General features: G+C 30.6%; 3 protein-coding genes across 6 annotated transcripts; 2 read left to right on the forward strand and 1 right to left on the reverse strand.

The window, feature by feature from the left end:
* The first annotated feature begins 182 nt into the window (after window positions 1-182).
* LOC119677316 (ATP synthase subunit s, mitochondrial-like) lies at window positions 183-2136 on the forward strand. 3 transcript variants are annotated; one of them, XM_038088614.1, is made up of 3 exons: window positions 183-275; window positions 368-782; window positions 2049-2136. In XM_038088614.1, exons 2-3 carry the CDS (start codon window positions 376-378, stop codon window positions 2062-2064), a joined length of 423 nt encoding a protein of 140 aa, XP_037944542.1. In that variant the 5' UTR covers window positions 183-275; window positions 368-375; the 3' UTR covers window positions 2065-2136. The 3 variants fall into 3 exon arrangements, with proteins under 3 accessions (XP_037944542.1, XP_037944541.1, XP_037944540.1); XM_038088613.1 differs by lacking the exon at window positions 2049-2136 and adding an exon at window positions 1104-1182; XM_038088612.1 differs by lacking the exon at window positions 2049-2136 and having other exon boundaries at window positions 368-1088.
* LOC119677315 (WD repeat-containing protein 19) lies at window positions 1617-6705 on the reverse strand. 2 transcript variants are annotated; one of them, XM_038088610.1, is made up of 12 exons: window positions 6456-6705; window positions 5665-6390; window positions 5357-5600; window positions 4939-5304; window positions 4730-4879; window positions 4439-4580; window positions 4047-4331; window positions 3706-3988; window positions 3461-3632; window positions 2325-3408; window positions 1805-2174; window positions 1617-1743 (listed from the first exon to the last, which is right to left on the reverse strand). In XM_038088610.1, the coding sequence occupies exons 1-12, from the start codon at window positions 6626-6628 to the stop codon at window positions 1638-1640; spliced, it is 4101 nt and encodes a 1366-aa protein (XP_037944538.1). In that variant the 5' UTR covers window positions 6629-6705; the 3' UTR covers window positions 1617-1637. The 2 variants fall into 2 exon arrangements, with proteins under 2 accessions (XP_037944538.1, XP_037944539.1); XM_038088611.1 differs by having other exon boundaries at window positions 1638-1743; window positions 5668-6390; window positions 6456-6628.
* Window positions 6706-9358: 2653 nt separating this feature from the next.
* On the forward strand, window positions 9359-11400 carry LOC119677318 (rab proteins geranylgeranyltransferase component A). Its single transcript, XM_038088615.1, has 3 exons — window positions 9359-9636; window positions 9699-10820; window positions 10887-11400. The coding sequence occupies exons 1-3, from the start codon at window positions 9585-9587 to the stop codon at window positions 11324-11326; spliced, it is 1614 nt and encodes a 537-aa protein (XP_037944543.1). The 5' UTR covers window positions 9359-9584; the 3' UTR covers window positions 11327-11400.
* The last annotated feature ends 1173 nt before the right edge of the window (window positions 11401-12573 follow it).

A 12573-nucleotide genomic window follows, 5' to 3' on the forward strand; every position in this document is an offset into this window, starting at 1 on the left:
TTGGCTTATTGTTCTAAAATCAGTGATAGCTTACTGTAATTTAGTTTTTATTCTAGTAAATGTGCGTTTAAAATAATATTCTGCAAATAGCAAATTTTTCAAATATTATGCAAGATACTTAATAAATTATTTATCTATGAATTTTCACTCAACTAAAAAATATTCTTAATAGAATATATAAATATAAATAATATAGCAATTTTTATAGCGATGTAATATTATGTTGGTCCCATATTTCAAATTTTTTGTTGTTCCAATATAAATTGAGTAATCGGGTAAATAATCGTTATTTTTTCATAAATTAGCAAATAAAAATAGTGATCAGCTGTTGAACCGTACAGAAGTTTTTAGTTTTTTCTATTTGCAGATCTTTTGATGATTTTTACAAATTATATTCCATTGGTACGTCTATTTGGTAATAGCATTGCCAATGCTGCACCAATATGTAAAGGGCAACAACAACAACGAAAATTATTTGCTATTGTACGTATAGCATTCAACTCAGTTGATGTAAGCAGATTGCAAGAGGTTGGTCCGAACAGATTATGTGCAGAATGGATTGTAAAAAATGGAGGTGCCGTACGATTTTTAGAGGATCCAAATAAATTATATAATGACTACAATTCCTTGCCACCTGAATCGCAGAAGTATAGGCTCAAGGTTGCAGATGCTACAGACTCATCAATTATGAATATCGGACTAGATCATTTTAAAGGCTGCAATCACGTTGATACTGTTATCTTACATAATTGTACACATTTGGAAGAGGATGGTCTTAAAGGGTTAGTACATATAGTTAACAGCCTAGTACGATTACAGGTTTCTGGTTGCTATAATATAAATGATGAGGGACTTAAAGAAATTGCCAATTTGAAAAATTTAAAACAACTGATAATATTTAATATGACAGCTGTTAAGAGTTTTGCTGCTACAGTAAGCTACATACAGGGTCAGTTGCCAAACTGCGAAATTGATGCTAAGAGATTCAAGCGTTGAATATTTTCAGAAATATTTTGTATTAACTTTATGTCGAACTATACATACTTGTTATTGAATCATGAAAATATAATTTAAAATTTTTTCTGTAATTTCGTGTTTTTAAGATGTGAAAGAATTACCCAACAGTTAGCCAATTGCGGGAAGAGCACTTGGAAAAAATAGTCAAGTGCATCGCTCTGCTATCAGATAACGCATCTTACTACGCTAATATGTTATTGAAAGTATCCGCTACATATTCGTAATGCTTGAACCGCTTAAAAAGTACTTCAAATCGTCAATTTCAATGTGCATTACAGAGAATGTGCATCAAATGTGGTGATTTGAAATGTATTCGAAATGTATAACGCTGTACACATAGCGAAACGGAACGGTTCATATGTTTAGCAATAAAGCACCAAAGCGCTACAAAGCCCATCTTGACAATTAGAATGATCCGTTTTATTAGTGTTCCATAAAATATTGCAGTGCAAATTGTATAAATAAGTTCACAGCTTTATGGTAAGAAACTTTTTCATATTTTAATAAATGTTACAGCAACATTTTAAATATCTTGTACTTATTTGGTTCGTTATCTCGGTGACAATATTTAAGTATTTAGTTACATATATATGTATATAACATGCATTTATTACTATAAGTTACGATGAAGCCAAAATATAAGGTCGTATGTCTTCAACATCTAATAACTGCTCTGGAGCAACACGTTCCCCACACATTGGACATTCATTTGTTTCAGAGAGGATACTGTAAAGAGGTAATAAATAGTATTATTTAGAAGAATTATATTAATATTTTATAATCATACTTTTCCATTTCAGCCCGAAAGCATAGAAAATCACATTCAGGACACGACGTCATTTGCTTTTTAATGATATGTTGCCCAGTGGCTATACAAATCGGTAGAGTTGTTTTGCAAACGTGGCATGTAACTTCCATGTTAGGCAAATTTGTATCACATATAGGACATTCCATTGCTTCTTTTTCAATTTCATCTATTAAATTTTTAATACCTTTTGGTGCTTTACGAACAATTGACTCTATTTTTTTAGAATAACGCGGATCTAATTGATTACGATAGTCTGGACGCATTAACATTGAAGCATAAGTAAAAGCAGACTTTTTAAGACCAGAACGATGACACTCAATAACAGTTGACGTGAGTATAGGAATAATATCTGCAAAAATCAAAATTTGTATAAAATCGTATTATAAAAAAATTTAATAATATATATAATATATAATTGCATTAATTAAAAAGTGATTTTACTTACTGCTACTTATATAGATTTTACTTTATATCATTATGTACAACAACACTAACTTACGTTCTGGAAACTGTGATATGTTTTCCGCCACTTGTACTAATAATTTAGCAGCAAGCAAATGATTACCTAGTTTAACATGTGTACGTACTAGCGTATAGCGATGCAAAAGAATAAGATTATGTCGCATTTCGGCGGTTACAAAAAGATTATTTCGACGTAATTCTTGATACATAGAAAACAGTAAATCTCGTGCTGATTTATAATTTCCAGCTAATTGCTCCTGATTGGCTATTATAACCGCTGTTTTGGCAGCATCTTTATAATGTTTGCGTGCCATATACAAACGAAATAAATAACGTGGATCTTTTGGCGAACCATCCACTTCTCCAAGTAAAAACTCAATTAATTGTGTTGCCAATTGTTCATTATTCGATGTTGCTACACAATCGATAGCTAATGAAAGTGCCTGAGATTCTTCATTACTAAATGCGGAAGCTTTCAACAGAAACCGTAAAGCCTTCGTAAACTCTCGCGCTAAAAAGTAATATTTTCCAGCCAGTAATGTGTACTTTTCATTTTCAAAATAATGCGCCAATACCAGATAATCACTTGACTTTGCATTCTCATAACGCTCCAAGAGTTCACCATGCTGTTTCAATTTATTATGTCGCTGTGCCAGCGTAAATGACTCTTCTATACAACCACAAATTACTAAAAACTGTAAAGCCTGTTCAATATCTCCAATTTTTTGATAAAATCTCGCTAACATCTTTGAAGATTCCATTGAACGTGACTCTAGCACTATTTCTGAGGCAGCATGTGGATCACAAAGATGATCTAAATATAAACGTACACAGGCATCAAGATCACCGGCTATACGATAACTATTTATTGCTTCTTCGAATTGACCATCAGATTCTTTGGCTTTAGCATAAAGTGCATGCAATTTTGTACTTTTTACGTTAGGTAATATTTGGTTTGCTTTATTCCACATTTTCAGATTAATGTAATAACTGCATGCCTCATCATAGTAGCCACCACGCTCATAAAGTCCAGCAGCTTCAGTAAAATGACCAACAGTTGCTAGCAGCTCGGCACAATCATAGAGAAGTTGTTTGTCGTCTAACTCCACCGCATATTGTATCTGTTATAATTTATAAATTAAATATATAATCAAAACAAATAACAATACTTACTCCTCTTCTAAAATCTCCCGCTCTTATTGAAGTTCTTGCTATACCTATCTTACATAAACGTACATGCTCTGCATATTCTGGTGATGAATTCATTACTTCACCATCGTAAGTATTTATGAGATCTTCCTTATAGCCTTTTTCATAATGATATAATGCATCCGCATAGTTTCCACTAATGGTAAAATTTTGAGAACAGAACATTAGTAAGCTATGACACAATGCTGGACTACTAAAAGTAATCTTACGTGAATTCAAGTTGCTGAGCATATTCTCTTGCTATATATGGTACCTCGTCAGGTTCAAATTTATGAGCCAATAATAAAGCTTGTTCCCATTGTAGAAGATCTCTACATATTTCTAATGCATCTTTGGTATAAGCGCCTTTTAAGAAATTATCCTTGGCGTCTTCATATTTCTTTAAGAGTAAACAGCAAAAACCAGTGAGCAGGTAAATGTCTTCAATGTATCGTATATTTTCTAAAGCTGATGCAAAAGCAGCATCCTCAATTTGACGATATGCGCGTAAAGCTTAAACCATTTATAGTTTATATAAAATTGAATAAAAAATTGATTGCATTTATTTTACCTATATCCGGTTCCAAGTCAGCTATAGCTTGTTCACCCAATTCTCGCCACATAGCTCTTAAATTTGTTTTTTCGCAAATTTTATAAGCTTCTGAGTATTTTCTTAGTTGTAGTAGATTTTTAAGATTATTGCTTGGACTAATACCGGGTATTACTATATGCGTACTCAAAGTTTGTGTAGCATACTGACCACCTTCAATATGTAAAGCCATTTCACCGTCACACAACATTAAAGGTATTTGTGACGCATTTAACTTAGTTTCGCCTACTTTTACAGTATGTTTACCTTTATAAAATAAATTAAATATTACATATATATTTATTTATTTTTCACTATGTTCACATTGAGTATTTAATTCGGTAGAGCTAACTAATAAGAACTAACTAACTTACCATAGACAGAATACCGCACAAACACATTTGTACTGACCGTTTTCCCATCAAAGGTTATGAACAAATTTGGTTGTGTTAAATCCCAAAGACAGGTTTCACATTTCTTATCAAACTCCGCTATCATTATAGCTTCTTCGATTGCCTTAAAAGTTAATTATATTAAAAAGGTTTTGTCACTGTATTATCCTGATCAATGATAAATTAATGAGCCGTGAATAACGATATACTACTATTTATTTACAGTTAGAACGGTACTTCAGACCAATCAGATGTATTCTAAACTATTCTCACCGGTAGGAAAATGAAGCCCTGTCCATGATCGTCAACAAATATTATTTTAGTGCCTTCGGCATCAGTAAACATTTGTTTAATACCCATATTATGTCGGTACTTGGTGCAGATATCCCATTTTTCTATTGAAAAATATACAAGTAGACCAATCTACAAAGTAAACAAATTTAAAATAATGAATTCATAATATATCTGTACTTCTCCCATACGTCGGTGGCAAATATTAAAAATTCTTGCGTCAGACAAAAGCATGTTATAACAGCATCATTTAATGTGGGCATAGATGTTGGAAATGTTTGCATTAATTTATCCTTCACATTTGGATTGTCAGGAACTATAGCCTGTAGCACTAAATGTGGTGAACATAGGGCAGCACAATAGTCAGCATTGAGTTGAAGTTGATTTATTTGCGTTGAGAAGTCACGTTCACTTAACGGTTGAGGTTGTTCCCCTAAACTTTTACCAAGATCATAAAACCAAACATGGGTATCAATACCAGCCGCAAAATGATATGGACCAATAGCAATGAATGTCGGTTCAGTTTCGAGACTTTGACGAAATGGTATAGGCTTCGACTGTATAAAGATATTATAGTATTTTTAAAATATACAAATTACTATTATTTACCTTTTCTGGAGAGTAAACATATATTGAAACTTCAGCCAAACTACTAAGTATGGCAATTCTTGGTGGTGAAACAGCGTACATTGCTTGCAACTTAGTTACATAAGTGTAAACAGTGCCGTTGTTGGTAGTCACCGCCAATAATTGCCCATCACTGGACCAATCAATCATTTGTACGCCTGCACGATCTGGTACAGTTATAATTTTTTCGGTCTCTTGTAAATTTGTTATTGAGTGTATTTTAATGCTGTATAAAAAAATAAAAGAAATTATTATTAATTAAAATTATTTAAAAAAAGAAAGTGTTATACTACATGTCATCGCCACAGGAAGCTACTATATCCAATACTGGACAATAAGCCAAACCTGTTAGATTATCTTTATGGTTTTTAACCTGCCACAATTCTTGTCCGACATCTTTGGGATGTGTTGATATAGCTACTACGTGACCATTTGAAAATCCCAATAATATATAGCCATCTCCAAACCATTTGTGTTGCAATAGTGAGCCATATCGATTTTGAAAGCCCAATTCAGTTGGTGAATCAGGTTCAGGCAAGTAGTATAAAAATAATGTACGCTTGCCAACAATCATACTAATGGCATTTTCACCAGATATGCGATCATCATTCGCCATTTCAGAGAAATACATATCTGTGGGAACGTCTCGTAATGGTACAATACGCATAGAATCGCCTTCTTCATTACTTAGCGAAAAGCTTTTGTCGTCTGAACCAAGCGCAAGTAAGTTTTGTGCTGACCATGCACCACATGTAATACGCTTCGAATGTTTACCCAGCACTGGTATACGTTTACCGCTTCGATGATTATATATTGCCACATTACCTTTTGCTGTGCCCACAGCTAATATTTGTTGTTGTTTAGACCATACAATGCAGCTTAACGTATCACGCAATCCAGACTCAACAGTGGTTTTAAGTTGTGTGCTGGCATCCCATAATGTTATAACAGGCGAACTAATCGTTATGATACCCAACAAATCACCTTCGTTATCCCATGCGAAACCGGAACATAAACTAGTTAGTTGCATAAATAAGCATTTAATAAAATCACAATATATTAAAAGTCATCAGTTATTTACCCCGGTAAAGTAATTCGTTCAATTAGTTGACCTTGTCTGTTGAAAATTGCCACTGTGCCATCTGAGCCCGTCGTTGCTAACAAAGAACAAGAAAGTCCCTTTTGCCATATAAAATACACATCACCTGGTCCATGTGGATCTTCATATTTGTATAAAACTTTATCAAATGACATTTTAATTATTATTAAATTTAAAAACTTTTGTTTTTTATTAATTAAAGCAACATCAACTTAAGTCGGTCATTGTCCTGTAAGTGAAAAAATTTTATACGTTTTGTTTTGTTATGTTTCTTTGTTGATACTTTCGTTGCTATTAGCAACAAGTTGGATGAAAACAAATGCGACAACTACAGTGGGAAAAATTGCATTCTAGTTTTTTAAAACATATGATTGTTATACCAATCGGCGATGTATTGTAGAAGATTTATACTTCAGCTTTTCTTATGCGAATCAGCAATTTTCGGTTTATATATATATAAAATAGAAATGTCACGTATTTTACAGAGAAATCTATACATATATATATAGTCCTTTTCATTGGTTTTTGTTTTTAAATCCAATTCAATCATGCGTCATTTTTATTTGAATTCTGTTTTAATTAAATAAATAAATAAAAATTTTAAATAAATACTAAATATAGTAAAATTGATTTGTATCTTCAATATTGTTCAGTGTTGGAAGTATGCTTTCAATGACTCTAATATTTCAAAATTTCTATAATAGTTAATATAATAATAATATGCATCAGCTGTCTTGAAAGACTGAAAATCCTTAACCAAAATAATCAAATATGGTTACTATGGGATCCAAATCGCTTTGTAATTTAAAAAAATTATAGACAAACTTATTTGGAAACTATCAGCCTCGCTGCTTGAAGGTCAGGAAATATTTTGTTATTTAGAAGACTATATTTTGTTTTCACTCTTTCAGAAAGAAGAGAAGAAACAACAAAAGCTGGAATAATCTTCCAGGGCTATCAAAACCAAATTTTTTTAATGATTTTTACCTAAAACAATTAACTTAAGTAAAAAGAATTAAAGAGTTTTTACAGAAATAGTGAGTAGTGAGTTTTTAGTTTTAGGGGAAGTACAGTACTGATGCATAAACAAAAGAAATACATAAGAATTATAATTACTGCATTAAAATAAATTTTTTATATCTAGATAACGGTTTTATTTTTAGTTTTTATATTAGTTATTGTAAAGGACAATAAAAAATATAAGAAAATTCTTTTGAATAAATTTGACATTCTAATTTATAACTTAACTTCACATTTAAATAGTTTTATAAATCAATATTGCTTTGATACCGCTGGACAAACATATGTCTAGTTTCCACTTGAAGTCTATGAGAATTAAAATTTACGCATTTAAATAAATTTGTTGTATTTAGATAAAGGCAAAAATTATGATTTTATTTTTTATTATAGGCATAAAGAAAACTAACAACCAAAAATATAAAAAATAATTCTACTAAATACATTTGATATTGTTATTTTCAACGTATCGCAACTTTATATTAAAATAATTTATTAAACAACTTTGCTACGGCTTGACTTATACACACCAAGTGAAATGAAGTACATGAGAATTAAAACTTTTGTATGTACCATATATACATGAAATCACTTTTAATTTTGTGAAAATTACAATTTCGTTTTATATGATAGAATTGTATCAATTAAACAATTGTCTTATGTGTATAAAATTTATATTTTTAAATATAATAAACTCAAAGATATAAAAATTTCTTGAATTTGTAATTAGAGGGTACTAGAAAGAGGGAGGAAAAATTATGCACAACTGTATCTAAATTTGCATTAAAGCAAATCTAAAAATAAATAATGTTTTGTTATAATTGAATTTCAATTTACATAGTTCAAGAGACTGCCTTATACATTTTAGGTAGAGTATAATTTAAAAAATACTGAATTGTAAAAGTTATTTGCATATATACGGATCTTATTAAATATGCCATATAATAATAATCAGTAATCACAATAATCAATAAATTTGTATTTTTACGTGAAAAAAGAATGAGATAGTTTGCATTGAATAATAATTACAAAAAATGATGACGGGACAGAAGATAAATAAATGTACGAAAAATTAACTACAAAAAAAAATTTTTATATCGGTGAGATAACTGAGATATGTTTTGCTATTACAGAAAATATTTCAAAAAATACCACTTTTAATCAAAATTTTCGAAAATATTTCAATTAATTTTATAAATCAAATCAAAGTTGAGTAGACAAAATCTTGATACATAGTTTTAGCTATTCGGTTTATAGATATTTTCGAATTTTCGAATATATTTCAATTAATTTTATAAATCAAATCAAAGTTGAGTAGACTAAATCTTGATACATAGTTTTAGCTATTCGGTTTATAGATATTAAAGCGTTTATTACTTAACGTTCTTTAGGTAGATGTCTCTTTGGCAAACTGCATCTTAACTTGCATCCACTCCAAAGTGAACGAACGAATATTTGCAGGTAATCGTACCTGCAAAGTTCGTTCGTTCGCAAACGTTCGCTTTGGGGTGATGTACCATAATACTGAAAATGCTTATTTATTTTATAAGAGGTATGTTATGACTGCTGTCACGTTGCGTAATCGTTTTTATTTTCAATGTAAAATGAAAATTTGACACCGACAGTTCATTTATTTTTAAATTGAAAACAACAACAATTGCGTGACGTAAATTTACTCAGAACATGCCTCTAAGTGAAATTAAATCATATAAAAATATTTAAAGAATGACTGTCTTAGTAATAAAATTTTTAATAAACATGTTATTTAAGCTAAATTTTTTACTAAATTGAAATCAATTTATAATCTACTTTCGATGTTCATGTAAAATATTCAAGCATCAATCATCAAACATGCAGACAGACTTTTAGGTGTGTTTACTTGTATTTAAAACGTCAAATTATCGTTGAATGCTGTTCTCTCTGTTTCTTCATATTTTATAGCACATTATAGCAACATTGTTTTTGTTGTCATTTTCAATTGACTTTCTTGATGTGTTGAAAATCAGCAAGCAAAAATTGTTTTTTTGTTGATATATAAAAATAATTGACTTAAGTTCTATATTTATATTGTTTACCACTAAATTGAGCTGTAGGATGTCAGACGATGTTTTACCAGATGAATTTGACTTGGTAGTTATAGGCACGGGTAAGTTTTGTTATTTGAAAAAATTGTTTTTTTTTTGTATTGAATGAGTCATATTTCATAAGGCTTCCCTGAGTCCTGTATAGCAGCAGCCGCCAGTCGTATTGGCAAAACCGTTTTACATATTGATCCAAATGAGTTTTATGGTGGTTGTTGGGCTTCATTCTCGTTGGAAGGTTTAGTTAAATTTTTAAATGAACCAAACAGTGGAATGATACGTAACACCAGCTTTAATTGGAATATTCCCTATAAAGATACAAGTGGAACCGAAGCCGGAGTTAACTTACCATTTGATCAGTGGACAGCTGAAAAATTAATAGCAGAATCAAGACGGTTTAATATTGATTTGATTCCAAAAATAATATATTCCTCTGGTGCTCTCGTGCAATTGTTGGTTTCATCGAATATTTGCCGTTATGCGGAATTTCGTGCAATTGATCGTGTATGTACGATTTTTCATGACAATATATTAAATGTACCTTGCTCTCGCAGTGATGTCTTTAATACGAAGGATTTAAGTATTGTAGAAAAACGCTTACTTATGAAATTTCTTAATCTATGCTTAACATTTGGTGAAAACAAATGTGAAGAGGACGCTGCAGAGTATCGAGGAAAAACATTCCGCGAATACTTAAACAATCAAAAAGTCACTGAAAAAATAAGCACTTGTGTTATGCAGGCCATAGCCATGTGCACCGATAATACACCATTCGAGGAAGGCATGGAACAAACACTTAAATTTATAAAAAGTTTGGGACGGTATGGTAATACACCATTTTTATATCCTATGTATGGCTGTGGAGAGCTACCACAATGTTTTTGTCGCCTTTGTGCTGTATTTGGTGGCATATATTGTTTAAATAAAAGCGTCACTGATATCAAAGTTAATGCCGATACTAATACAGCAGATTTAATAATCGACGGTAAACTTATACGTTCCAAGCATGTGGTTTGTTCACACGGACATATTACTGATAGCTTACGTGAAAATAACATTGGCATATATGGCTTAGGAAATTTAGTGAATTGCTTATCACGTGGTGTTTACTTAACAGAAAAGCCATTGGGTAGTGAAGAATTAAATGCAGGTGGTGGTGGTGTTAATGTGATGCGTTTAGTAGATGGACTTCGAGAAGCAATGCTTATACAACTTTCAACCTTTTCCGGCACTTGTCTTAAAGGAGTCTGTAAGTTATTGTCATTATATTCTATTCTTTTCTATTTTAATAACATTTATAAAAAATTTTATGCAGATATTATGCATTTAACCACTCCTGCTATTAGTGACAAACCTGAAGAAGACTTATTGCCGTTCACAAATCAAATATTTAGTAAACAAAATGCTACTTCTATTTTGTGTTCAGCCTACTTTACTGTAACTGCATGCGAACGGTCACAAAATATGGCACCTGTTGATACAGCGACCCCAATTTATTGTACTGCTGCTCCAGTTTATGAAGTCGATTATGACTCTACAATTGATAATGCACGTGACATATTTAAACGTATGTATGAAGTTGTTGAGTTCTTACCGCGTGCACCGGATCCAGATGAAATTATTGTTGAGGGTGAAGATCCACATGCTATTATCGAAAACTCACTGCCTGAAGATTTACGTGAACAATTGCGTTTACTTGAAGATGAAGCAGAAGATATGGATACGGAAGATGCTACCAAAATGGTGACAGACTAGACATACTAAAATTACTTATTAAAAATTACAATTTTTCGGCCTTATACCAAATTATTACTATAATATATTTCATTTATAAAGTCTATAATATTTAATTTTAACAATTATTTTTTTTAATTTTGTTTCTACATTTTTATATTGTAATTTTATGTTGACTGCTAAAAGTAAAAAAAATTATAATGAATGAATTCATTGCGAGACGAACTTAGCTTACAAAAAAGTGCATAAATCGTTCTCTTTTTTAAGTGCTTTGATCATGTTTAGTATACATTCCCTTAAATAGAATGTTTTTTATATATATTAGTTATATATATAATAAGTTATATAATAAGTTATATATATTATAGTTATATATATATATTATACAAACATCAATTCTGCACGAAACCATAACTAAACAAAATACTACTGTACAACTTAATTTATTATTTTATATTAATATAATATAATGTAAAATTTTTCAATTGAATGTTACTATAGTCTACTATAGCTTTTATTTATTATGTTACTACACAATAGATTATATTTTTTGGTAAGGTTTTTTTTTGTTTTTTTTATTCAATTATTATTTATTATTTTATTTTGTCATCACGAAATAGGGCGTAGAACAAGAAAACAAGAAAATCTGTTCTATTGCTTCTGATTATTTTAATTTTCAATAACTAAATTAATTGAGTATTATAAAATGTGTCTTAAAGAAATAAAATTTTTATCACTTAAACGATACTTTTACTTCAGAAAGCAGATTTAATTCGTCTATAATGATATATATGTCTTATATAAAAGCACACATTTTTTAATAAACTTGAATAAATATATATAAACTATTTTTAAAATATTTACTTCTATTTGGCAGTAAGGCAAGTAACAAATAAAACTAGGTATGATATCAATGATATACTTTGCAATTATAAATCAATGTTCCTCAGTGTTTTGAAAGGACTAGAAAAAAATATTTAACATGGTTTACAAGAGTAGGTTTTCAATATCTTACAAAAAAAAATATAGTTAAAGATGAAAATACAATATTTTATAGACCGGTAGAGCGATTGGTGTTGACCTGTAGAGCGATTGGTGTTGACTGATAGTGCTATTGATGTGGACTGGTAACGTTATTGGTATGAACCGGTACAGCGATTGGTGTGGACCGGTAGCGCTATTGGTGTGGTAGTGTTATTGATAGTGTTATGGGTGTGGATCGGTAGTGCTATTGGTGTGGTAATGTTATTGATGGTGTTATTGGTGTG

The sequence above is a fragment of the Teleopsis dalmanni genome, chromosome 2, assembly GCF_002237135.1.
Source record: "Teleopsis dalmanni isolate 2A chromosome 2, ASM223713v2, whole genome shotgun sequence".
In the NCBI taxonomy this organism is placed as follows: domain Eukaryota; kingdom Metazoa; phylum Arthropoda; class Insecta; order Diptera; family Diopsidae; genus Teleopsis; species Teleopsis dalmanni.